This window comes from Typopeltis vanoorti, chromosome 20, assembly GCF_054136105.1.
Source record: "Typopeltis vanoorti isolate ZY-2024b chromosome 20, IOZ_Tvanoo_1.0, whole genome shotgun sequence".
Taxonomy (NCBI): domain Eukaryota; kingdom Metazoa; phylum Arthropoda; class Arachnida; order Uropygi; family Thelyphonidae; genus Typopeltis; species Typopeltis vanoorti.
This window is the reverse complement of record NC_143568.1, coordinates 66,790,476-66,816,970: the sequence shown is the minus strand read 5'-3', so window position 1 is coordinate 66,816,970 and position 26,495 is coordinate 66,790,476. Positions and strand designations below refer to the sequence as shown.

The 26,495-nt window shown below is 36.7% G+C and overlaps 1 protein-coding gene across 1 annotated transcript in view; it reads right to left on the bottom strand.

Annotated features, from left to right (window-relative positions):
• LOC150095530 (receptor-type tyrosine-protein phosphatase epsilon-like) overlaps positions 1–26,495 on the bottom strand; it is an 858,461-nt gene that overhangs the window by 412,723 nt on the left and 419,243 nt on the right. Inside the window, exon 6 of the mRNA XM_090410701.1 lies at positions 10,541–10,687. Within this exon, the coding sequence (XP_090266827.1) occupies positions 10,541–10,687 (147 nt within the window). The remainder of the gene's footprint in view (positions 1–10,540; positions 10,688–26,495) is intronic.

Genomic DNA, 26,495 nt, shown 5'->3' with positions numbered 1-26,495 from the left:
GCAGGATAAGGTGAATGAGAGTTATGGGATGAAGAAAGTATTGTAGTTTATGTATGCTGATACCAGAAGTATTCAGAAAAAGGGAAAAAAATTTTTTGGCACTGATTAGTTCAATTTTACCAAACGTTACAGGCATTAGTGAGATATGGTTGACAGAAGATAACAGTCATAGGGATATAGCATTTTTCAGACTGGACAGAAGAAACATAATGGGGGGGGGGTTGCTAATAACAGCAGAAGAATTGAAGCCAAAAAGGAGGACATTAGAAGGACAGAGATGCAGAAAGATGTTTTCATTTAAAGATATTTGGCATGAGACATAGGCTAACAAGATGAAATACAGGAATACCTTGTATAGCGTGGTTAATTGGTTCCAAGAAGCGTCCGCGCTATGCAAAACCACATTGTTCGAGGTCTATTTATAAAAGTTTTCAATTTAATTTATTACAAAAATTTAGGATAATAAAAATGTTTAAAAATGAAAAAAAATTATTATTTTTATTAACTAAATAACAAATAAAATCTTTTTAAACTGATATAAAAGTTGTAGGAAACAAAACAAATATTGCTTCAATTTTAGCATACAGTAATTTACTTTTTACTAAAGTAGTCTTTTAGTGTTCGTTGAACCATCCTTTGACAATTGACATTTATGTCTTTAGAGGTGAAGCAAGATGCTTTTCGTATTCCCCGCTATCTTTTGCAGTTACAGTGAGGGTAAAATTTATGAGCAGTTTGCTCGCCCTAATTGGGCATGGAGATTATGCATTGCTATAGGAGGTTAATATAGCTTTTGGTCTTCTATATTTGAATATGTCCGTTGCCTCATATGCAGCAGCTTGCTGAACCAAATCGTTGGGGTGTATGGACGTCTTTAGGAAGAACTTAGATGCTAAGGATTGTAGGAAAGAGAAAATATAGGGAATATTTGTATCTCTATGAAGTTGATTGTTTCTAACATACCATGGGGCATTCAGAATCATTCTCAAGCACTTGTTCTGCACTTGCTGTATTTTGATAATGTTAGCATTAGAGGTATGGCTCCAGGCTGGAGAGGCATAGGTGATTATAATACGAATCATCATCTGGTAGTTGCAATTTGATTCTGTTGCTGAGCTTGTTATTTCTATTAATTAGCGGATAAATCTGATTGATTGCTTTAGATGCCTATGTGCACGTAGACTTAATGTGTTGGTTGAAAGATAGCTTTTTGTCGAGAATTACACCCAGGTACTTTGTTTCTGTCTGCCAGGGAATTTTAGTATTGAATAGTAACACATCTCCTGCAGGAGATATTGGCCTTTTCGAGAAAAAAATGGCTGAGCTTTTTTGGGGGTTGACTTCCAATCTCCATTTGGAGAACCAACCCTCCAGCTTTAGAAGGTTTTCTTGAAGCTTTCTGGTAATGAAGTGGGGTCGGAGAGGTCTGGTTAGTATTGCTGTATCATCCACATACAGGGCCAAGATGGAAGACATCGGATTGTGTGGGATGTCTGACATGTATACAGAAAACAGCAATGGAGCCAGTAGGGATCCCTGCGGCACTTCAGCAAAGATATGGCACTGGGATGAGGTAGAACCGTTGATTTTGACCTGTATTAATCTGTTTTCTGAAGATATGAATGGATTAGATGAACCATTTTTAGTGAAGTACCAACTGAGATAAGTTTGTGTAGGAGTCCAAAATGCCAGATTTTGTCAAATGCTTTGGATAGGTCTAGGAAAACAGCTCCTGTGCACTGGCGCCAGTTATAGTTGGTGGTGATGTATTCCACAATTCTATGGATTTGCTGGGTAGTACATGGTGTTGCCGAAAACCAAACTGTTCTTTAGGGAGGATGTTTAGGTCATTTACTGAGGTTTGGAGTCGTGAGAGGATGACCTTCTCTGCAACCTTAGCCAGATTGGAGATGAGACTGATTCGATGATAATTTTGAGGTAGGCATGGGTTAATCCCTATATATAAACCTTGCCTGACTTATGTATAGGGATTACACCAGCCAGTTTCCAGGTGGAAGGAAAATAGTGAAGTCTTAAGATTGCATTAATTATAATGGTCAGGTGCACTACAGCTTTTCAAGGCAACAGCTTGATCACCCTATTCAAAATGCCGTCTGGTCAAGGAGCTTTATTGTTCTTTAGTTTTTTAATAATATCGTATAATTCAACAGGTGATGTGGGTGCAATATGGTCAGCACTGGTATCTGGGAGTTTTAATATGTGTCTGACATGTCTGTGAATTTTATATATGTGATTGAAGTCTAGATTTCCATATGCAGGTTTGCACTGCTCTTCCAAATTTCTTGCCATGGCCTCTGCCTTGTCCGCATCAGTGTGTACAAGGCCCTGGTCAGAGAGTATTGGGGAAGGGATCACACAATGCTACAACAGCATTGTGTGATCCTATGAAGTTTGAAAGGATGCAGCCGTTCTTGTTGGTGGATCTGCAATTCCATGCAGGCTGCTTGGAGTTCAGATCCCTGGCTATAATGGTGGGTTCTCTGATGCATAAGATGGCATTTAGATCAGAGTGTAATAGAGTTTTTAGAGGTGGGTTGTAAGCAGAGTAAATTTTTAGTCTGCCAGCTGAGCTGGTGAACACCTCCATGCCCATGATCTCAAGATTAGTGGTTGGAGGGTTGTTCACAGAATTGTGCTTGATGTAGTTCTTAATGAAGATGGCAGTGCCACCACCTCTGTAAACCAGTCTATCACTTCTGTATAGGCAGTAATCCCTTATTTTAGGGTTATCTGAGGGTCTTAGATGAGATTCGCTGATTAAAATAACATCTGGTTGATATCTGTTAGTGAATTCTTGCAGCTCCAGAATTTTGTTTCTTAGACCATTCGCATTCCATGCAATGATCTGCAAAGAGGCGGGAATAAGTTTGTTTCTACTCATCAATGAGTGCTGTGAGGATGACCTGTGTTTCACGGAGAAATCTTTTGGTGGAGGTTTCTGAAGGGTATGACAAGCTGAAGTCTTGCAGCATGTTGGCTAGAGAGGCTGTAATAACAGTTGTTAGATTTGTAGGTGCTGATTTGTTTGTACGGGCCACATCAGCATAACTTCTTGTTTCTTTTGGTTCACTCTATCTTTGAAGGTCTCTGACTGTGGACGCTGAGCCTCTGGCTGTGGTGCAGGGGCCTCTGGTGTTCTTGTGCTAGAGGAAGAGGACTGTTTCCATCCATCTATTTTTTCGGTGCTGAATGCATCCCTTGTAGTTGGCTGGGTGGGGGCCACTGCAGTTGGCACATTTAGCCGGGGTTGTTTTTGGCTTTGTGCAGATATTGGTTGGGTGGCTTGCCCCATATTTCAAACATTTAAATTCAGCTTTACATAATTTCTGGCGTGACCAAACAAGGACTAACGGCATGAGAGATTTGTTGGATCTGTACATTCTGCTGACCTTAATAGGAGGTAGATCCTGCAAGTTAAGATCAGAAACTATATCTTCTATATCAATGTCTTCACAGATGCCACAGAGGACTACTTTAAGATTTTTCTCCAAGCTGAGTGAAAAGGTATGGTACTGTATACCTCTATTGTCCATTTCTTTTGTTAGTCACCTATAGTCTATCACCATTGTAGGATATATCTTTATTCCTTCGTCCACATTTTTGGCCTTTACATAGCCAATGTGTAGGTTGGACATTGTTGATCTTAAAGCTGCCCATCTCTGCTTCTCTCGTAATATAATCGGAGGCACCTTTTCTCCGGGAGAGGCGGTGGAGTCCGAAACTTGATCGTGTTGTTCAATATGTTGTCTTTGAGAGGTTCATCTGTTGTTCTCTGCTTTTTGTGTATGTGGACTTCTTGAAAATCAGAAATAGTGGGGTTTTCCAATTCTGACTGATCTTACATAGTCTCCGAGTCAACATTTGTGACACTCACCGGGGGAAATGTATCATAAAGTTTCACCTTTCCTGGCCAATTTTTGTTGAATAGCTCGCCCAGTCTGATGAATTCCTGGTATACTTCTTCAAATGTTGTCTCATTTGGCTGCTGTTTCATATCTGTCAATGTGAAAACAAAAACACATCTGTGAACCATCCTTGTCTTCTTTGTCTCTTTAAGTACCAGATCTCTGTAGCATTTGATGGCATTATTGAGACTTTGTCTCACTTTGATGCTTCTTTCCAAATTCGGGTCAGCATTTATGAGAAAGTCGGAAGCTTCATCGATTTTTCTCACAAAAGTTGAAAGGTCAGCAAAGGAAAATTCTTCAACCATGACATCAGTGGTGTCATCTTCGTCTTCTTCTGCTTCATAGGCTCATTGTTATTCCAACTCCAAAAGGGTTTCATCATCCAGATCATCTGAATGAGAATCAATACATTCATTCACATTGATACAATCTAAACTTGTAAAACCAAGATCTTTGCCCATCTGCACAATTTCTGTTGAGATTTTCTCTTTCTGTGTTGCAAAGGCAACAAAGTCCTTTGAACAATGCAGCAAGATATTATGCCATATGGCTCTCATGTTGCTTTGAGTCACCTCTTGCCAAGATTCACAAATATTTTGAATGCATCTTTTATGTTAAATTTCTTCCAAAATTCACTTCGAGTCAAAGAATCTTCTTCTGCTGCAGCTTTAATAGCTTGAGCAAAAGTTCGTCTTAAATAGTAAGCCTTGAAAGTGGAGATAACGTCTTGATCCATTGGCTGCAGAATTGGTGTTGTGTTTGGAGGGAAAAAAATGAATCTTGACATTTTCATCTAAGTCAGTCAATAGAGTTGGATGGCCTGGTGCATTGTCTAATAAAAGCAAAATTTTGAAAGGAATATCATTCTTTTTACAATAGCTTTTAACATCAGGGCAAAAACAAGTTTTAAACCAGTCTTCAAAAATTGAACAAGTCACCCACGCTTTTTTATTCGAACGCCAATGAACAGGTAAATTGTTCTTTGTAAAGCCCTTAAGAGCTCTTGGGTTTTCCGCTCTGTACACTAACAGTGGCTTCAATTTTAAATCACCTGATGCATTACCTCCTAGTAAAAGTGTCAATCGGTCTTTTGACACTTTATACCCAGCTTGTGTTTTTTCATTCTCTGCTAGAAATGTGCACAATGGCATTCTTTTCCAGAACAAGCCAGTCTCATCAGCATTAAAAATTTGATCATCTGTGTAGCCTTCCTTCTCAATAAGCTCCTTCAATTCATTAGGAAATAATTCTGCAGTTTTAGCGTCGGCACTTGTGCTTTCACCTTGGATTCTTACGTTATGGAGTCCCATATGCTTTTTGAAATTGTAGAACCACCAGCAACTTGCTATAAAAGTTTCACTGGTTGTACCTCCTTCATTTTTGCTTTCATTTTCTTTTATCATATAGACTTGTCGCTTTTGCCTGGATTATCATTTGACTCAAAGGAATCTTTTTCTGATTACAATCTTCAATCCAGATCATTAGAAGGCGTTCTATATTTTCCATTGTAGACTATAGATTTCTCGTGATCACTTTTGACATATAAGAAGCAGTGCTCATTCCATGTTGTTTAATCTTTTCTTTGCTCTGAATAATTGTTTGTACAGATGACTCATTCATTGAATTGTCAAGTGCTATTTTAGCAAACAAAGTGCCATTCTCATGACATTTTATAATTTCAAGTTTCTTCTCTAATGTCAACCACATGTGTTTTTTTGTTACTCCAACAGTGTCTTTGTCTTCTTTGTTTTGTCTCTTTTCACTCATACTTAAATAATAAAAAAGTATTAAATACTAATATTAACGTAAATAATAAAATGCCGCAGGGAAAGAATGCGTCTACGTGAGAGCCAATCGAATAACTACTGCATAAACGTGGCTCTCGACTGTCACTTGCGGTGCCCGGGAGATGCCGGCTAGTGTTGACAATGTTAGTGTAATAATAAAAAATGCGTTAGACAAAAACCCACGTTGTTCAAAACCGCGCTATACAAGGTATTCCTGTATATCATTGGTTGCTGTAATATACTAGGACGTACAATGGAGCATATGGGTGGCTTGCAGTACTGGAAAATTAACACAATGAGTGCAATATAGGTAACTATTATGAAATATGTCAACTATGGGGACAAAAAATGGAAAGAGCAATGGTTGTAGGGAGGGAAGGAAATTGATAGCTGCTAAAAGATAATTACCTGCAACAACACATGCTGGAGGAAACTAAAGATTTCGGAGTGCTGGATATGGTCATATCATCAGAGAACTTAGAAGTGATCAACGTTGCCACCACCTTTGCCTGGAGAAAGCAATCATGTGGTCTTGATCTGGAAGACTCCCAGACATGCAAAAGTTTCTGTTAAGAAGGGGCATATGTTGATTATAAAGCAGGTGATTATTACAACCTGAGGAGTCAGCTTGGAGCAGCAGCATTGCATAAGAATTTTGAGGAGGAGAGGGAGGAAGAGGTACTAGCAATGCATGGAAAATTGTTAGATTGAATACCCAGAGTCAAAGGGAAAAATCAGGTAAGAATTAAATGGATGAATAGTGTTAATAAACAGGAGCTGCAAAAAAAAAGAAAGAAACTTGTGATGGTATAGAAATTGAAATGTGATCAGCAAGACCAAGCAGTTCAATTTACAGGCAAGAAGTGCAACCTGTATGATAAGAAAGGCAAGAGATAATTATGAGGAAAGAAGCTAGCTGATGAAGCCAAAGGAAATCAAAAAGAGTTCCTTTCTACATAGCATGTAAAAGGAAGAATGGTATGGAAGGATGACTTTAATGAGTGCTAATGGTAGAGAAGCAACAGAAGCAAACTAAATAGTCGAGTTACTGAATGATCATTTTGTAAAGGATGGAGGTAAGAATACAGGTAGAGGAACTGTAAAAACATGAATGCAAATACGGCCATGAATAGTTGGCAGCAATTATGAGTCTTAAGTCTTTCTAAGAATATAGGGAGTGGAAAGGAGGATTTAAGATGGAAACAAGAAATTATAGGCAAATCAGTATCTCAGAAGTGGAGTTAAGGACAACTGCAGAAGTTGATAAAAGACAGAATTCAGGACTACGTTGTTGTGGACAAGAATATGATATTTTATAAGCAACAGCATCGTTGTGTGAAAGGTAGGTCTTACCTTAGTAATTTGTTTACTTTTTATAATAAAGTGACATCTGAATTGGATAAAGGAAACCTCTACTCAGTGATACTGCTGAACATTGCAGAGACATTTGATAGAATTCCACTGGAACATTATTTAATAAAGTGAAGCAAATGTGAATGGATCAGGAGTTGGTGATTTTGACCAATTACTGAGTCACACTGTTGTTCAAATTGTTACATCAGTGATATAGCAAATGGTACAAATCACCAACTTCTGATCCATTCACATCTGCTTCACTTCTGAATAAATATGTGCATGTAACAAGGAGAAAGGAATTTATGTGATATTATTATTATTATTATTTCAGTAACCTCCATGGAGTCAATAAACTCGCTGTGCCCACTCAACCAGCAACGTATATCACAATGAACGTTGTTATGCTCCATGCATTCATCATACACTCCATAGAAGGCAACTATAATAATCTTAAAAATAAGCTAGGGGTGGTTCCATGGATGCAAGAATTGAAAAGAGTGATATCAGCAGTGCATGGGAGCTAATTAAGAAATATTTATCAGTAGAAATAATAAAATGCATTCCAGATTAAAAAATAAAGATAATAACACTACTTAGTGTGAAGCAGATTACTAATGAAATCAAACAAGAACTGTAGATAAAAAATAAGTTATGGGAAAAAAAACAGAGAGGTGGAGAGCAGCAGCATGAGGAACATAAAACTCAAGCCAAGAACATTATATTGTAAGGAAGACAAAAATGGAATACGAGAAGAGACCAGTACTGCAATCAAAGAAAATCCTACAGAATTCTTTCATCATGTGGTCAGTGGGAGACTTCCTAGCTTTGCACCATTGACCAACAATGAAAATATTCAGTTGTTGGTCAATGATGCAAAGCTAGGAAGAGTGATAATAATGAAGATGATGTAGAGATCCTACACGATGATTGCACTTGTGTAGTATCCTTCAGACCCCACATAAGTGTGCTGTTTCACCTTCTTACCATCACCTCATTATCCATATTACCCTCAAACTTCCACAATCTATACAGACTTTCACTATCTTGCCTTACATAATTAATATTATGTTAGTTAATTCTCCCGCTTTCCACACAAGTTGCATTTCTTGCACTCGCAACAAAGCACCAACTCTCTCTCACTTTTGTTACCATAAACCATTCACCCTTGGCAACGAGTGCATAGAAAATACACTAAATCATACAAAAAAAAAAATCTCATGCTAAACTTAGTGAACAAGGAAACTGTATGAATCAATGCTGAAAAATGCTTTCAGAATGATACTGCATATTAAATTTAACACATACACACAACTTTGCAGACTAAAGTAATATGCAACTGAAATAATTAATGAAATTACTAATATTCACTAAAATAAAAGACTTATCTGTGAGCAAAGTGTAGTATCGCTTCAACTATGTGCCACTCTAGCACCACCTCCTTCACCTAACCTTTTCTCTCCTATTCTGTTTAAGTGATCATACCACCTAAGATGAGCTCTGCTAACACATTATTGAATGCTAACAATATCAAGTTCTTTCTTAATATTCTCATATTTAATATGGTATTGGCAATTATGCCATCTGTTCAACCTCCCGTCATACTAATCTTTATCAGAACTCTCATATCTGTGGTCTTCAGTTTTTGATTAAATGTTTTATTTCTAATGCAGCTCTCGAATCCATAACTTAAAATGGTTTGCACATTGTCTGGTATACAGCTAGTTTAGTTAAACACTAAACTAGCTGTATACCTAAAGTATATTCAGGACTGGGTATCTATCTCCAGTACTGAAGATACTTCAGGCATATGGAAATATGACTTCTGCATTGCTTCAACTTTGGTATCACCTCTGGGTCTGGCTCCCACTGAACAGACCTCAATAAAGGTCGAAACCAGTCTGGGTAGTGACCCTTCCCATAATGTATAGCATTATACATGTCCACAAGGAGAAGTACTTTGCATTATGGAATACTAAGGAAAGTGATGAGAACTCAGTCCACCTTTGCAATGAGTTGCCCTAGTCCTGAAGATACTTCAGGAGCAAACTTTGTTTGCTTACACTTGGATAAAGGATTAAACTAAATATATAGGCTAACTTATATATAGGCTAAATAATAGGCTAATGAAGTGAAAAAAACTGCCACCTTCAGTGAAGTGTTTGTACCCCAACAAAGTTTTGCTTTGGCTCATAGCATTATCACCAAACACTTCCTTAAGTTTAACATATGTAATACGAATTTTCCTGCTTCCATTGGTCAAATTTCAAATCTTTCTACTGATTCAACCAAAGCTGAATATCTGAAAAATATTCTGAATCAGCCAAACAGAAGCAAAACTGAATATTCACTTCATCCCTACTTTAAATCCCTGATTTTGGCCCTACCTTAGTATTCCCCCACTCTAAATCTATATCTCTCCTATTCCTTAGAATATTTCCAGCAAACCTCCTTCATTAGGGCCTCTTCCCATATTGAGGAGGAGGTCCTAATGTTCGTGTTACTGTACAATCCAAGTCGGTTTGACTGTTTGTAGACAAACCAGCCTAAGAACATAATGAACAATAGCATAAACACTTTGCAATCATACATGCAGGAAGAAAAATCCAGATTATCTGGGGAGAAGAAGCTCTACCATCTCCATGAAATTTATTAACTCACGTTCAGCTGGAGAAAAAAAAAAAAAAAAAAAAAAAAAACATAAAATCAAATTCCCTTAGACAATAATGAGAATCTTTTCCAACCAAAGGCACATGATGTGTCATCCATTTAAGTGCACTATGGAGATACTAAATGAAAGAGAGTGAACAACTACAAGAATATAAAATGCAAGCTAGAAAAGTGAGAGATAAGGAAAAGAAATTAGAATATGAGAAGAGGTCTAGCAAGTAGGCAATCACAAGGAATTTTTTCTCATGAGGTGAAAGGACAAAGAGAAATGATTATGGAAGAATGGCTTAAATGGAGCTAGTCGCAGAATAAATAACTAACACAAGTGATATAATTGAATTATTTAGTGATCATGTCTAATGTATTTCATATTCTTAGAGACGTAGGGAATGTAGGATTTGTGTCTGATAAATTGTACATCAGGTAAACAATGCCCCATAAGAGATTAATAACAAGTGATATCTTCAGAACTGTGATCTTGAAATACTAGCATGTAACTTATATATTTCGATAGGGATTTTCAGTTGTTTGCAAGTTATACCAAAGTAAAACTGGAGACAGTTAATTAGGAATGATGATGATGATGTCAGATCTCGTTTATGCAACAACGAGTGATTTTATCTGCATGAACACTGATTCTATTCTATAAATAATTAGTCATGAATATTAATGAAAAAAGATGAATGTTGCAGAAAATTAAATAAACAAATTTTTATTAATTTTGATGCTAAAGGTAGAAAACATTAATCACATATTTACCCATTTTAAAAAAAATAATAATTAAAAAAAAAAAATGTATACCTGTTAAATGCTTCGGCAATATAAGCTCCATATCCTCCATTCTTATGAACCTTTATATATGTAGACAAATTAAGAGCCAGTGGATCCTGTGGAAGTGATTCAAGTCTTTCTCCCTTTTGTAACCTAATTATTATCACACGATAACACCTAAAAATTGTAAATATTTTTAAAAATGAAGTAATAACCAACATGTGCAGTATAATAAACATATAATATGCAACTCATTGATAAATTTTCTAAAAGTGGGTATTTTTCCAAAGATAGGATAGAAATGAGGAAAATCCTTTTACAGGCCTGATGGTAAAATAGATCTACTTGTGAGTTCAAATACCACCATGGATCTTTGTGAATGTCTTTAAGAGGTAGATGAAGTTCACATCCCATATGAGACAAAAACCCTGTTTATCAGACTATTTATTGAGTGGCTTGAGAAGTTTCATGTTTGTTTCCAGAGCAGGATTTCCAATTTATCTAACCCCCAAACATCCATCATTCTACCAAAAGTTTCCAACCTTTCATTGGGGTATACAAAAAATTCCCCAATAGGCAGTTCACCAAAAACAATTCACTGAAAACAAAATTCAGCTATCGACAATTAATTGACAAAGAAATTCATAGAATACAAATACTGATAAAGCAATTTATCAAAAATCCACAATTTATGGGGGGAAAAAATATATATATATATATATATCAGAATTTTCTGAAATCGCAACTCATTGAAGAAAGCAATTTACTGAAAGAATGAAGTGAAAGGAGATTTCATTAAAACAGTCATTTGTTCATTGATTCAGACCTAATCTTTTCAATATTATTTAAATCAGCGAAGGTGATATTAACTGCTGCAACTTGTATTTTCATATTCCATATTCTTTAAGTGTTTCTTATAAATATAAAGAATTTATATTTATTACAAAGTAAGTGACTTTGTTATAAATAAGTTGATTAAATAGTGATTTTTAGAGGGGGCACTTCTCATGTTCTGTTCTACCATAAATTTCCAACCTTTTATGGGGGTATACAAAAAATTTCCCAATAGGCAGTTCAATTACTCTCAATTACAAGTTAAAATCTTGTTAGTAGCAAAGGATGTATCACAAGGATTGCTACAAAACTAACACATACATATTACCGAACAAAAGTTATTGAAATTCATGGGGATTACATCTAACCATAAACTAACAAAGTCATTTACTTTGTATATTTATAATTAACCACTTACTCTAGATGGAGGAGGGAGAAGTCCGACCACACCTCCTCGTGGCCCTCCCTGGACCCTTGAAGATTTTGACCAAATTTCTTAGGGTTCGATTTCAAGGTGACTAATGTGGCAATGCCATCCAATTTTCCAATGAAGAGTCATAGAAAGAAATCAACCAATGCTACAGCGTCCAGGGCAGCTGACATGTCTGGGGCTGCAGTCCAGGCTCCTGATGATAAATATGCTACAAGGACTCATATTAACATTTTGCAACTCAATATCAATGGTACTCAGAGAAAAATGGATGCTTTACAAAACCAATATCCATACTGCTTTTCTACAAGAAACAAAACTGAACAAAAATCTGAACTTCAGTATCAAAGGATACACAGTTCTTAGGAAGGATAGAGAGGAAAGAGCAGGTGGTGGGCTTGTTATCCTTTAGAAGACCCCAGAAATCAAATTCAAAGAAAATCACTCTAAATCAATATTTAAATAATAACAGTTCGACAGAAGCTCAAGCTGTTGAAATATACCTACCAAACCATTCTATTTCAATCACAAACATCTACCATCCTGATAATACAAATATTGATACAGACATCATTGAAAAGCTAAGTGAAGCTCCAACTGATACAACCATCATACTTGGTGACCTAAATGCAAAAACCCAACATGGGGCTTCCCCGATTTAGACATAAAGATCAATTGGAAGACCTCTTTATAGATTTGGAACTCACAACAATTAACAATGGACAGAACACCTATCTCTCTAAAACTATGGGAATTGAATCTGCTATTGACATCACAGCTATTAATTATATCATTGCATCAAATGCACAATGGAAAATTTTGGGAAATGCCCTCAGTGACCACACACCCATAATAACAACACTAAACTTCAAGATTGATCAAGAACAGCAAATCAAAAGGACATGGAACTTCAGAAAAGCTGACTAGACAAGGTTTACTGAAATCTTGGGGAGCCTCTGTCAAGATGAACTTGTCTTTGGAAACCTTGACAGAAAATTACAAATCCTTACTTCACACATTAATAAAGCTGCCAAAGCAACAATACCAAGAGGCAAATGGAAAAATACCTGGATACCATACTGGAAAGATCACAATATTGATTCAATGATTACAGAAAGAGACAATATCAACGAACAATTCAAAATTAATAAAACTGATGAATCCAGAAAGAAATTAATGGGCATAACACACAAAATAGAGCAGGAAATTTGGAAGTGCAAACAAGAGAAATGGGCAGAGCTTTGCAGTAACCTGGACCCAAGAAAAGACAGCCAACACTGGAACATTATTAGAATCCTAGACAACAATATCAAAGAAGAGCACCAACAGAAAACAAACTTCATCATAAATTCTGGAACACAAGCTATTACAGATCAAGAAATTGCAAACACACTGGCAAAAAGCTATTTAAACAACTCCAAACTTCAGTATAACAGAGAAGATAAGACCCTCAATAAACTCACAAGCAAAATACTAAAACAAGCAAGAACATACCAAACTAATGACATCTTCTCCGAAGAATTTACACTAAGTGAACTAAATTCATCAATTGAGAAAACTGCACTTAATAAATCTCCTGATAATGATCTTATCTTTGGTCATATGATCAAACACTAAGATGAGTCTTGACAGACTTTATGTTCTTAGGAAGGACCTCCGACGATGAGTCTTTTGACTCCATGGAGGCCTGAATAATAATAATAATAATAATAATAATAATAATAATAATAATAATGTAAAATGCCATATTTGTAAAAAACACTAAACAACAACTTCTGGATATTCTCAATACCTCTTGGCAAACAGGCAAACTTCCAAAAGAATGGAAAAAATCAGTTATTGTACCCATCCTGAAACCTGACAAAAATGCTGCAGAATGTCAAAGCTATAGACCTATCGCATTAACTAGCATACTCTGTAAAATTACTGAAAGATTCATACACTCCAGGCTCATGCACTGGCTGACAAAAAATAAGAAAATTAACTACTACCAGACTGCCTATAGAGCCTGTCATTTGATAACAGATCAATTATTCCACTTTTGCCAAACAATAATAGACTCATTTCAGGAAAAACCAACAAAAAAAAAAAAAATATATATATTCCTTGATATGACTGCTGCTTTCGATCGTGATTAAATCAAAAAATTAATACAAACAGTACATGATATCGGAAAGAGAGGAAATGCTTTAATCTGGATTGCGCTGATTTCATTAGAGGAAGAAAGATCATGGTTAGAATCAATGCAGCAATATCAAGAGAGCGGAGAACCTGGGCTGGTGTTCCCAGGGCTCAGTACTCAGTCCCTTACTATTCCTTTTATATATCAATAACATTCATCCCACCTTATAGAAGACACACAAGTAGCTTGCTACACAGATGATATAGCCATCTGGCACACTAGTGCTAAAATCAAAGAATCAGAGGAGATTATAAACAAATCCATGAGAGGATTAGAAAAATGGTTAGATGAACTTAAACTCAAAATCAACCCAGACAAAACAAAACTAAGCATCTTTAGTATAAACAGGAAAAATAGACATTCCTATAATCCAAAAATCATGATCAACAACAAGCTAATTGAAAAAGTCACAAATCCAAAATACCCTGGTATTACGCTTGATCAGGAATTATGTTTTGCACAACACATCTCTAACACTTCCTAAAAAATTAAATATACTGAAAAGGCTTTACAGAACAAATTGGGGCACAAAGCCAAAAATCCTCAAAACTACTTACACTACACTAATAAGGCCAATAATGGAAAATCAGCACCTATCTGATCACCTTCAGCCTCATCGGTAAAGGAAAAATTAGACAAAATACAAGCAAAAGCATCCAAGATTATCACTAGTGCAGCCTCATCCACTAATAACATTAGAGCCCAACAGGAATGTGGGCTCGACCTGCTGGAGGACAGACAAAAATTTCCCACCATAAAATTCATAAATAATATCAGAAGCTACCAAAGCAATCATATCTCCCTAAAAACTTATGAACATTGGAATCAAATCAGACTTCACAGATCATCAACTTTACAATATAATGACACTATCAGGAAGGAAATGGGTCTTGATCAGCTAAATGCCCACATAAACAAAGAACCTCTATTTTCCAGTCCTTTACCTCCAAATACCTCCATAAATGTAAACCTTACCAAACTCTGTACAATAAAAGAATCAAAAAGAAATGCTCAAAGAAAAAGGCCTAAATAGTATCAACCTTCTTTCATCCTCCAAACAGATAATTTGTTATATTGATGGATCGTCAGATACCAATATGATTAATGGAGGCGCTGGTGTTCTCCTCTACTCCCAAAAGGTGAAAAACTTTCAATAAAAGTTGGATCTGGGAAATTGCTTCCAATTTTACCTGCAAAATTTACGCAATAAATAAAGCACTCAAAGCCTACTTAAAATAATCATCATCTCAACAATCTCAGGGAATTATAATTTACAGTGGCTCAAGATCAGCTATGGAGGCAATCAAAAATGGCAATACCAAGCTCACACAAGACACCCATAAACTCTTAAAACAACTAAAGTGTTTAATAAAAAATGGATTCCTGCTCATGTAGGCATTGATTACAATGAAGCAGCTGATAAATTAGCAAACGAGGCCAGAGAACTCAACCAAGAAACTCACATGATAACTCTTGCTGATGCTAACGCACTAACAAAAGCTAAACTAATTCCACTGAAAATCAGTGATATAACATCAAATTCCTGAAATCAATGCTGACAGAAAGACCTTCACCGTGATAGCAAGACCATGAACAGGGACATTATAGAGGAATGAAGAAACTCACGTGATAACTCTTGCTGATGCTAACGCGCTAGCAAAAGCTAAACTAATTCCACTGAAATCAGTGATATAACATCAAATTCCTGAAATCAATGCTGACAAAAAGCCCTTCATCATCATAGCAAGACTATGAACAGGGGCATTATAGAGGAATGAAGGTCAATACAGATGATACAAGAACATATTTTGTTCTTGTATCATCTGTATTTCATTCATTGATTGAGGGCGCTAGTGGGTCAAGCGCTACGAATGTGCTTTGAAGAGCTCCTGATTCAGATAAGTTTTACTAGGAATAATTAAGTATATATGCGTAATTGTTTAAGTAAGAGCGGCTGTAAACGTTGTACGCTACCGATATTATTAGTGTGGGGTTTTTTTCTTGCTTAAACTAAATACGAAAACGTTAATATTAGACCTAGTAACCTGCAGAGAGAAAAAAATGGCGGCTGCATTGTCATTCCATGATTTTAATTTGGATTTCAGTAGGTTCGTTAAGTGTGAGGTCTGTTATATGTATTCCTTCGATTACATAAATGATTTGTGGATGTTTAGTGCGGATGGAAGAAGGGTGTGTGCGAAATGTGACCTGAACGAGGAATTGATGAATGCGAATATGAAGTTGATAACAGAAAGTGCTAGTACCGATTGTGTCGTGAGTGCACGTTTGAAAGAGGATGGCGGGAAAGACAGGCGAAAAAATGTTAAAAAATCAGGAAAAAAGAAAAAGAGCGATTTGACAACCGTAACGGATGTTAAAAGGGACGAAAGTGAGGCGGAAAGAAACGAAATTGAGAGAACGAATGAAAGTAGAAATGGCGTGGTGCAGAAATCGCAAGTAAAAAAAATCGAAAGAATGAATGATTGCGAAAAAAGAATGACTGATGGCGAAAGTTGGACGCATGTTGGAACGAAAGTACTGAACCAAAGAAAGATGAATGACAGTAAAAGTGAGAAGAATGATAGCGAAAGTTGGACGCATGTTAGTCCGAAAGTACGGAAACAAAGAAAGATATGTGAGAGTGAAAGTGAGAAGAATGACAGTGAAAGTTGGACGTATGTTGGACCGAAAGTACGGAAACAAAGAAGGATGAATGAGAGGGAAAGTGAGAAGAGAGGGTCGAGAGTTAGAAAGTTAGAAAGATTTAATGATAGAGTGAATGTGTCGCGAGGTTCAGAAGGTGAATTGGATTGGATGAAGCAAGAAATGAAATGGATGCGGAATGAAATTAAGAGAATGCAGGTCAAAACTATTAAAATAAATCATGATGGCATGAAAGAGTTAACAAAAGATGAGCGAGTGGCATTGTATGGTGACTCCATTATTAAAGGTGTGCTAGAGGATAAAATGCACAAGGTATGTTTTCCAGGCGGTAAAATGAGTAGAGTGATTGAGGCATTGAATATGAGGCGGGAACGAGCAAAAGAGTTAATTGTATTAATTAGTACGAATGATTTGAGAGAGAACAAGGAGCATGTCAGAATGAATGTCAGGAGACTGCTTGGAAAGATAAAGGAGAATAGTGTGACAGGAAGGGTGGTCAGTGTGTTGCCTAGGTATGATTGTGGTGAAATGAGGCGGAGAGCAAGGATTATGAATGATATTCTGGCTGAAATGTGTGAGGAGATGGGAGTACAGTTTGTTAATGTGTGGAATGAGTTTGAGGGACGAAGTGAGCTGTATGGGAGCGATGGACTGCATTTGAGTGGTTATGGTGTGAGTCGCTTGGAGAGACTGCTGCTGGAAGGTAGAGAAGTGAATAGAGAGAATGAATCAGATCGAGAGGGGAGTGATGTGGAAGAGCAGGAGAGTAAGACAGGAGAGATTGAAGGAGTGGAAATGAATGTGGAAGTGAGTGGTATGAGTATAGATAATGAGAGAATGGGTGTGCAAGAGGAACAGGGAAACGGGGAGGCTCAGGGTGGACAGGGATACACAGCGTGAGAAAGGTGGATGCTCCAAGAGGAGGTGAGAGAATGTGTAGGCAGGAAAGTAATGGGATGATCAGGGATCAAAAGGAAACAGATGGAATTGCAAAGGGTTCTAAAATGAAGAAGCAGAAAGGGAAATGGCCCCAGTCCAGCATGGAGAGATCACATCGAGTGAGTGGTATCAGTGGAACTAGCTGTAGATCCAGAAATGAGTTGTTGTGTTTGTATACCAATGCTAGAAGTATAAGAAACAAGGCGGATGAAATGGTTGCACTAATTGCGTCTGTGCACCCAGAGATTGTCGGAATAAGTGAGACATGGTTAGATGAGGATGACATCCTGACAGGAATAGAGATGGAAAGGTATGATGTGTTTCGTGAGGATAGAAGGGGTAAAAAGGGAGGGGGAGTGCTATTGATGATAGAGAAAGAGTTATGTCCATACAAGGTAGAGATGCAAGGGGGAAATGGGGCCAGTGGTTTTGAGGCAGTATGGTGTGAGATAGAGGTGAATAGATTCAAATACTTGGTGGGATGTTGTTATAGACCTGGTAATGTGGATGGTGGTGATAGTGAAATGTATAGTCAAATAAGCCAAGCAAATAAGAAAAGGATGATCATTATGGGTGATTTTAATTATGGCAATATAGATTGGAATGAAGAGATAGCAACTGGAAGTAAAGAAAATGAGTTTCTTGAGTTTTTGAGGGATAACTACCTCAGACAGTATGTAACAGAGGGCACAAGAGGATTAAGGGTCTTGGATTTGGTCATCTCATCGGAGGATGTAATTATCAATGAGGTATCAAATCATCCACCAATTGGCGAAAGTGACCATGAGGTGATTACTTGGGTGGTTGCCAGCAGTGCAAGGACCCCTGTGAAAAAAGGGTATATGTGGAACTACAAGGGGGGTGATTATGAAGAGCTCAGGAGACAGCTTGCAGGTGTAGCATGGAATGAGGAGTTAGCTGGAAAAGAGATCAATGCAGCTTGGGGGATTTTCAAAAAATATTTAGTGGATGCAATGTCTAAATGTATACCACGGGTGAGAAGGTTAAATAAGTTAGGTGTGAGATGGATGAATAAAGAGATTAAGCATGCAATACAGAGAAAAAGGGCATTGTGGAGGCAGCATAAGAGAAGTGGAAGTAACCAATTTCATGAGTTCTACAAAGACCAGGCAAGGAGAGTGACTTGGTTGGTGAGAGTAGCTAAAGAGAGGTATGAACAGCAGTTAGCTAATGAAGCTAAAAAGAATCCTAGGGAGTTCTTTCGATATGTAGCCAGCAAAAGAAAGAATGATTATGGAAGGATGACATTGATTGGAGGAAATGGTATAAAGACAGCTGTTGCAGAATGTGTGGTGGAGATACTTAATGAGCAGTTCATAAAGATCTTTCAATCTTGTGAATGTGACTTCATGGAGAGATTAAGAGCAGTTGATGATGGGGAGGAGAGACTGACTGTAAGTGAGCAAGAGGTGTTTGGGGAGTTGAGTAAACTAGATGTAAATAAGGCTGTGGGACTTGATAATATATCACCGCGTATTCTGAAGGAATGTGCCAGAGAGTTGACACCTGCCTTGACATATTTTTTTAATACGAGTCTTGCACTTGGTCAAGTCCTAAAGAGTGGAAGGAGGGCAAGATTGTGCCACTTCATAAAGGAGGTGATCGAACTCAGGCATCAAACTATAGGCCTATCTGTGTGTCAGGTGTTGTGGTTAAGTTGTTGGAGAAGCTTGTGAGAACTAGAATCCAGAGTTGGGTTGACAACAATGGTATAATCTTTGATGGACAGCATGGATTTGCTAAAGGGAGGTCGTGTTTTAGTAATCTACTTACTTATTACAATAAAGTGACTGCTTCCTTGGACAGAGGAGAAGGATACACAGTAATATACTTGGATTTCGCAAAAGCTTTTGATAGAGTGCCTCATGATAAGTTGACAGTCAAACTAGAGCAGATGGGGTTGGATATTAGATTAGTGCATTGGATTGGAGACTGGCTATCTGATAGGTATCAACAAGTTGTGTATGGGGGTGCAATATCCAGGAAAAGGAAAGTCACTAGTGGAGTGCCTCAGGGATCTGTTTTAGGGCCATTACTATTTAACTTGTATATTAATGATATTGGCGAAGATTTGGATGGAGATATTCAGTTGTTTGCAGATGATGCAAAGTTGGGACGAACCATAAAGAGTAGTGAAGATGTTGTGGCCTTGCAAGAAGACTTGGATAAATTGAGTGATTGGGCAAGCGAATGGGGATGTGAGTTCAATGTTGCAAAATGTAAGGTTTTAAAATTTGGAAAACAAAGATGGGATGCAGAATTTATGCTTGGTGAAAATATATTGTTGGAAGTAGAGGAAATAAGAGATCTGGGAGTGATAGTGGATAAGGATCTAAAATTTAGGGGTCACATCGCCAAAATTGTGAAGACAACGCAAAGACTTCTGGGAATGATGAGGAGGACACTGACATGTAGAAGTAGGGAGATTCTTGTTCCATTGTATAAGGCTTTGATTAGGCCACACATGGACTATTGTGCCCAGATTTGGTCACCTGGTTTTCAGAAGGATGAAGAGATGTTGGAAAGGGTCCAAAGGCGACTGACTAAGGTAGTTTCTGACCTCTGGAATGTCGAGTATGAGGAAAGATTGAAAAGATGTAATTTGCAGAGACTAGTGGAGAGAAGGAAGAGGGGAGATATGATAGAGACCTACAAGTTGGTAAGGGGTTGCTATAGGATCAATGGTGGAGAAGTTCTACAGCGAATAGTGGGAGATCAGGGGAGAACCAGAGGTCATCCCTGGAAACTGTATAAAGAGGGTGTGAGTAGGGGAGTGAGAGGCAGGTTTTTTTCGTGCAGAGTTGTGAATGATTGGAATGCCTTGCCTGAGAGTGTGGTGTCTGCAGGGAGTTTGAATGTGTTTAAGACCCGGTATGATGAGATGTGTGTGAGATAAAAGGACCTCCTAGATGAGTCTTTGACTCCATGAGGTCTTGTTTAATAATAATAATAATAATAATATAGAAACTGCAACAACTGCCCCAATACTGAACTGACACTCATCACATCTTTACCTGTCCAGCAATTACATCAGCCTTACAAGAAATAGATCCTAATCCTGAACAAGCTCAATACAAACAAAATCATCGACATAGCCAAAGCAGTTCAAGGAGCACATGGAAATATCTAACTCTTCAAAGGACAAGACAACAACAACAACAACAACAACTCTAGATTTTTTTTTTTTTTTTGGTTTTGTTTTGTTTGGAACTCAATATCGCAAACAAACAAAAAAAATGATAATAATTAACCAAAAAAAAAAAGAAAAGAAAGGAGAAAAAAGAAATGATGTGATGGTCAAAATGGCATTCATTTGTTGCCTGTGACAGAAAATAATTTAACCTATTTGGACTATTCAGAATTAATAAATTTGTTAACCAAAAGTGCAGATTTAATAAAGATATGGAATAAGTTTACAAAATTCATTACATAATTTACAAAAAATATGTAATGAATGAACATTTTAATATAATATGAAGTGTAAATGTCCAATCATGATGGTCTTTAGTTTCTTATTCACTTCACACTCCACTCAACCCAGACACATGGAACAGATGTACTATAGGTTTTGCAATCTCTCGCATGTGGAATTGATTTATATATAAAATAGGGCTGGCACATTTTTCTGATTAAAAAAAAGCAAACAGCAAAAGAATGCTTCTCACTCTTGTTATACTACTGCAAAAACACATTAAGAAGGCAGCAGGATTTGACTAATTAATTTCTGAACTCGTGCCCAATGACTGTAAATTAATCCAGATATCCTGAAAACTAACTGTTGTAAAAATGCATTGCAATTCACTTTTTTTACATGATGAGTAAATTATACCATGTCATGAAAATAAAACAGAAATGAATAAAATTGGTAGGCTTTATGCTTATGGTTATTATAACATTGAAAATTTCACAAGAATACAAAATCTAAAGGAATCCATAAACAAATTAAGAGTATTTTCCAGTCAGGTTGATTAAAGTGTGATTTTTAGAGGGGCACTTCTCATGTTCTGTTGGTTGCAAAAGCCATTCTAAATATAAGTTAAAATATTGCTGGTAGCAAAGTATGAATAATCAGGATTGCTATGAAGTAACACATACACATTATACAGAACAAAATAGTCACTGAACTCCTTGGGCAACACCTAATAACCATGCAACCTGCATCTTAGGTAGAGTAGTTTATCTTAACAATGCTGTCTGCAAATTTTAAGCTTATCAGACCTAAGATACTACATAATCCTATTAAAAAAACTACTTCAATAATGATTATTACTGTAAAAATAGATAAGTACTACATAACAAGGCCTATGACTACTCTCTACACTAACAGGAGCTTCAACAGTAGATAAGGAGGAATTATGCGAGAGCATCTCATAGCTACACTGGTCAACAATCTTCTACACATGTTGTAATAGGTTTCACAGTATAAAAAGAACATAAGAAAATAACTATTTATTAACTTAAAAGCTAATATTTCACTGGTATTATATCCAGCATCTTCAGAGCACACAACACAAAGTTTGTTACAAGGGCAAGACAACCACAATCCGGTGTAACAGTGGGGACAGTATAAGTGATTGCAGCGTGCAACACAAGACTAAAAATATTAGCAACTCTCATCCATTCACCTAAGGACAAATGCACTCCTTTATCACATCCAGGTGTCTATGAAGTGCCCTGTTCTTGCCATCAAGCCTACTATGGACAGACAGGAAGAAATGTGGACATCCGCCTCAGTGAACACAAAAAATATATCCGACACTTTCGCTATGGTAAGTCGGGTCTGGCAGACCATGCTTTGGATACCCCTGCACACAGGATCAATTGGAAAGAAACAAAAGTAATGCACAGAAGCTTCTACAAGTCAGAGAGGTTGTTCCTGGAATCAACAGAAGCCTTGAAACATACTCCAAACCTTAATTTATACAACCTTATAGGTTGTATAAATCTACCAAAGATTTGGGAGACAGTCATCCTAAGATCAAATTAATATTTATTACTTTTATTTTTTATCATTTGGACTACTATTTCAAAACTTTGAATTTTTTTTTTTTTTATTATTATTATTATTTTTTTTAACCTAGATGGCACCATATTAGGACTTTAGTCTTGTGTTGCACGCTGCAATCACTTATACTGTCCCCACTGTTACACCGGATTGTGGTTGTCTTGCCCTTGTAACAAACTTTGTGTTGTGTGCTCTGAAGATGCTGGATATGATTATTATAACAGCGAAATATTAGCTTTTAAGTTAATAAATAGTTATTTTCTTAACCATCTGCGTTCTTTTTATACCGTGAAACCTATTACAACATGTCTGACGAACACATAAGCCTATCCACGCGTATAAATCTTCTACACAACTTAAAACACCAAACCAGTTATCAAACACTAAAACAATAACTATGGAAGTTGTGCTAACACAATTAGCACAACATATCCATAGAAATGAAAGGCTACACAGGATCAGTTATCTAGGAACCGGAAGGGAAAATACACCAAAATTCCCAACAGAAAATCAACGATAATCCTATGGTCTTCAGTTTAATCCAGTTTCAAAAGCCAAGTCACATTACCTTAACCAATATAATCTACAGAACATTTTCCCTGTAATTGACCCTTAAAGATATTATTTATTTCTAGGACAATGAGTTTCATCCTTAGTTACAAAGAATGAAATATAACTATTTCTCTAAAAATTAATTTTCCACTGTAACTTGCAGTACATTCTGTACTAAAACAAAAATATAATATGTGAATTGTATAAAAAAATATTATTATCATCTTAAAATCATTCATTAAAAACATTCCCTGCATTAATAGCATATTCTGATAATACACTGAATTCATTCCCAGTTCTCTATGTAAAAAATCTACTTACACCCTTCTTCACCACACTTACAAAACTTCCAGGGATAGCCTCTGGTTCTTTCTCTCTTGTCTTCTACTTTTTTTTTTATTATCCCCTCACTAATTTAATGTCTCTATCACATCACCTCTTTTCCTCCTATCCACCAAACTCTGCAATCCACATTCCTTCATCCTCTGTCTGTCTGTCTCTTTCTCTCTCTCCATAACCAACATTCCAATCCTGATATTGTCTTAGTCACTTGTCTGTGGACCCTCTCCAATGTTTCCACATCACAATGAAAATCAGGTGACTAAATCTGAGCACAGAAGAGTCCAAGTGTGGTCTGACCAGGACTTTACACAGTGGCTATAAATGAATTATGAAAAGGAATTCATCAAAAATTCATCACCAACATTCCAGAGTCCTGATATTGTCTTAGTCACTTGTCTGTGGACCCTCTCCAATGTTTCCATGTCACAATGAAAATCAGGTGACTAAATCTGAGCACAGTAGAGTCCAAGTGTGGTCTGACCAGGGCTTTATACAGTGGCTATAAATGAATTATGAAAAGGAATTCATCAAAAATGAATAGTGCATTGTTTTTTTTTAATAAACTATTTGTCTGATGGATTTTTTTTTGTGTGTGTGTGCACTCTCTTTCAATGCATTCTTTCAATGAATTTTCAAAGAAACTATTATGGATGGATTTTTAGATAAATACGAGGGTGGCTTGAAAAGTTCTCGACCTAACAATGAAAAAACGTTCAAAATTATTTTTATTTTTTTAGCAAAATCTCCTTTAAGACTAATACATTTATTCCAGCGATGCTCCAACACCATTATTCCATCCCTGTAATGGTTCTCAGCAAGATCTGCAAAATACCCTTCTACAGCTGCAATCACCTCTTGATTCAAAGAAAAAACACTGACTAGCAGGGAAGAGTTTTAGTTTATAAAGAGACAGAAGTCAGAGGGAGCCAAATCTGGGGAATAGGGTGGATGTTACAACATTTCATAGTTCAGATCCCTTAATTTTCTCATTGCCAAAACACCTTTGTGGGAAGGTGCATTGTCCTGATGAAAGATGATTTTTACCTTCTGCAAACCGAGTCTTTCTTCACAAATGTTTTCGTATAGTCAAAAGATCGGAATAATATTCCCTGGTTATTCTTTTACCCTTTTCAAGATAATTAATAAACAAAATGCCTTTAGCATCCCAAAACACCAATGCCGTGACCAGTGGTGCACTCAGGGTTTAATCTTGGGGGGGGGGGCTAAGTTGAGTAGACGATTTGAGAATACACACTACGCACCACAGACGACCTATGACTTAGCATCTGCAATGATCCCTAATTCATAAATAGTATAGAAATAAAAGACAAGACACAACATAAAAAAAAAAATGAATTTTAATTAGGAAAAGATTTTTGGAAAATTTTCTAGTGTTTTTTATCCTTTTTCTTTGGGGGGAGGCAAGGTCCCTTGACCCTCCCTCTGTGTGCACCACCAGCAATGACCTTTCCTGCTGATATAACTGACTTTGTCTTCTTTGGCACTGAATAACTGGTTTCTATCCACTGTTTTGATTGTGCTGTTTGGATTCTGGTGTGTAATGGTGAATCAATCTCATCCATAGTAATAAATTGATGCACAAAATTAGTTTTAAAAGAAAGATACTATTATTGCGACCACATGTTTATTAAGATAAATAAAAATAAACAAACCCGACAAGTTTCATATGTTGTTTGACTTACGTCTTCAGGGGTTAAAGGTAACTAAAAGTTTAAACACAAGAAATGAGAAATTACTCAAAATAGTCCATTCTATGATGTTATGGCCATCTAACTGTTCATTAAATTAAAAAATCCGAATTCAGAATCTGTGCATGCTAAGTTTGAAAATGTTGGATGTTGTCACGTTCTGTTGTTCACATTCACACCGTCCGGGGTCTGACTTAGGTATATTTTTTATCAATCCTAACCAAACTTGGTGTAGAATTAGGCCTTGGTTTTTGTTGCATTGCATTGGAATTCAAAACATATTAGCAGCTTCTTTAAATTTCCTTATGAAACAGTTTTTTTTCAATATAAGACATGTTCGTTTTATGCCAGAGTCAGTGGCATAGCTGGAGCTGTTGTAGCCTGGGGTGGTCTCTGAGTTTGCCACCCCTCTCAATACACCCCAAAATTACTACAAAAAGTCAAAACAATGTATAGGAAAATAAATCAAAACACTATGTCTATTTTTGAAGTAAAACTTTAATTTCAAATTCGAAAATGTTATTTTAATTCATTTTTTGTTAGCAAAATCGTCGATGACATTGGCAAAGTCTATTTCACAGTAATGTACATAATTCTTAATCAAATTTTATTTAGAAAAACTCCTCTCAAAACTAGCAACACTTACAGCAATTGTGAGGAAAATTATGAGAATGCAGTAGTATTACAATATTTGGAAATGAGTTCTTGAGACTGTATTTTAGAATTAACTTCAAAAATGTTCAAAACGGTTCAAAGTGCCACCCAGGGCAGACCACCCACTCTGCACCCACCACCCCAACTATGCCACTGGCCAGAGTACATTATGGCTGGTGGAAGTTGTGTGGGATGCTAGGCCTGATTTGTGTTCTCTCCTTTTTTGCATGTTTTTTTGGTGTTCTTCATACGAATTTCCCCTGATCTTCCCCGTCTGGCCTACGGCATCTATGGCATCTGCTATGGCATCAGATGGGAAGATCAGGGGAAATTCATAAGAATGAACACCAAAAAGACATGCAAAAAAGGAGAGAACACAAATCTGACTTAGGTATATTTTTTATCAATCCTAACCAAACTTGGTGTAGAATTAGGCCTTGGTTTTTGTTGCATTGCATTGGAATTCAAAACATATTAGCAGCTTCTTTAAATTTCCTTATGAAACAGTTTTTTTTTCAATATAAGACATGTTCGTTTTATGCCAGAGTCAGTGGCATAGCTGGAGCTGTTGTAGCCTGGGGTGGTCTCTGAGTTTGCCACCCCTCTCAATACACCCCAAAATTACTACAAAAAGTCAAAACAATGTATAGGAA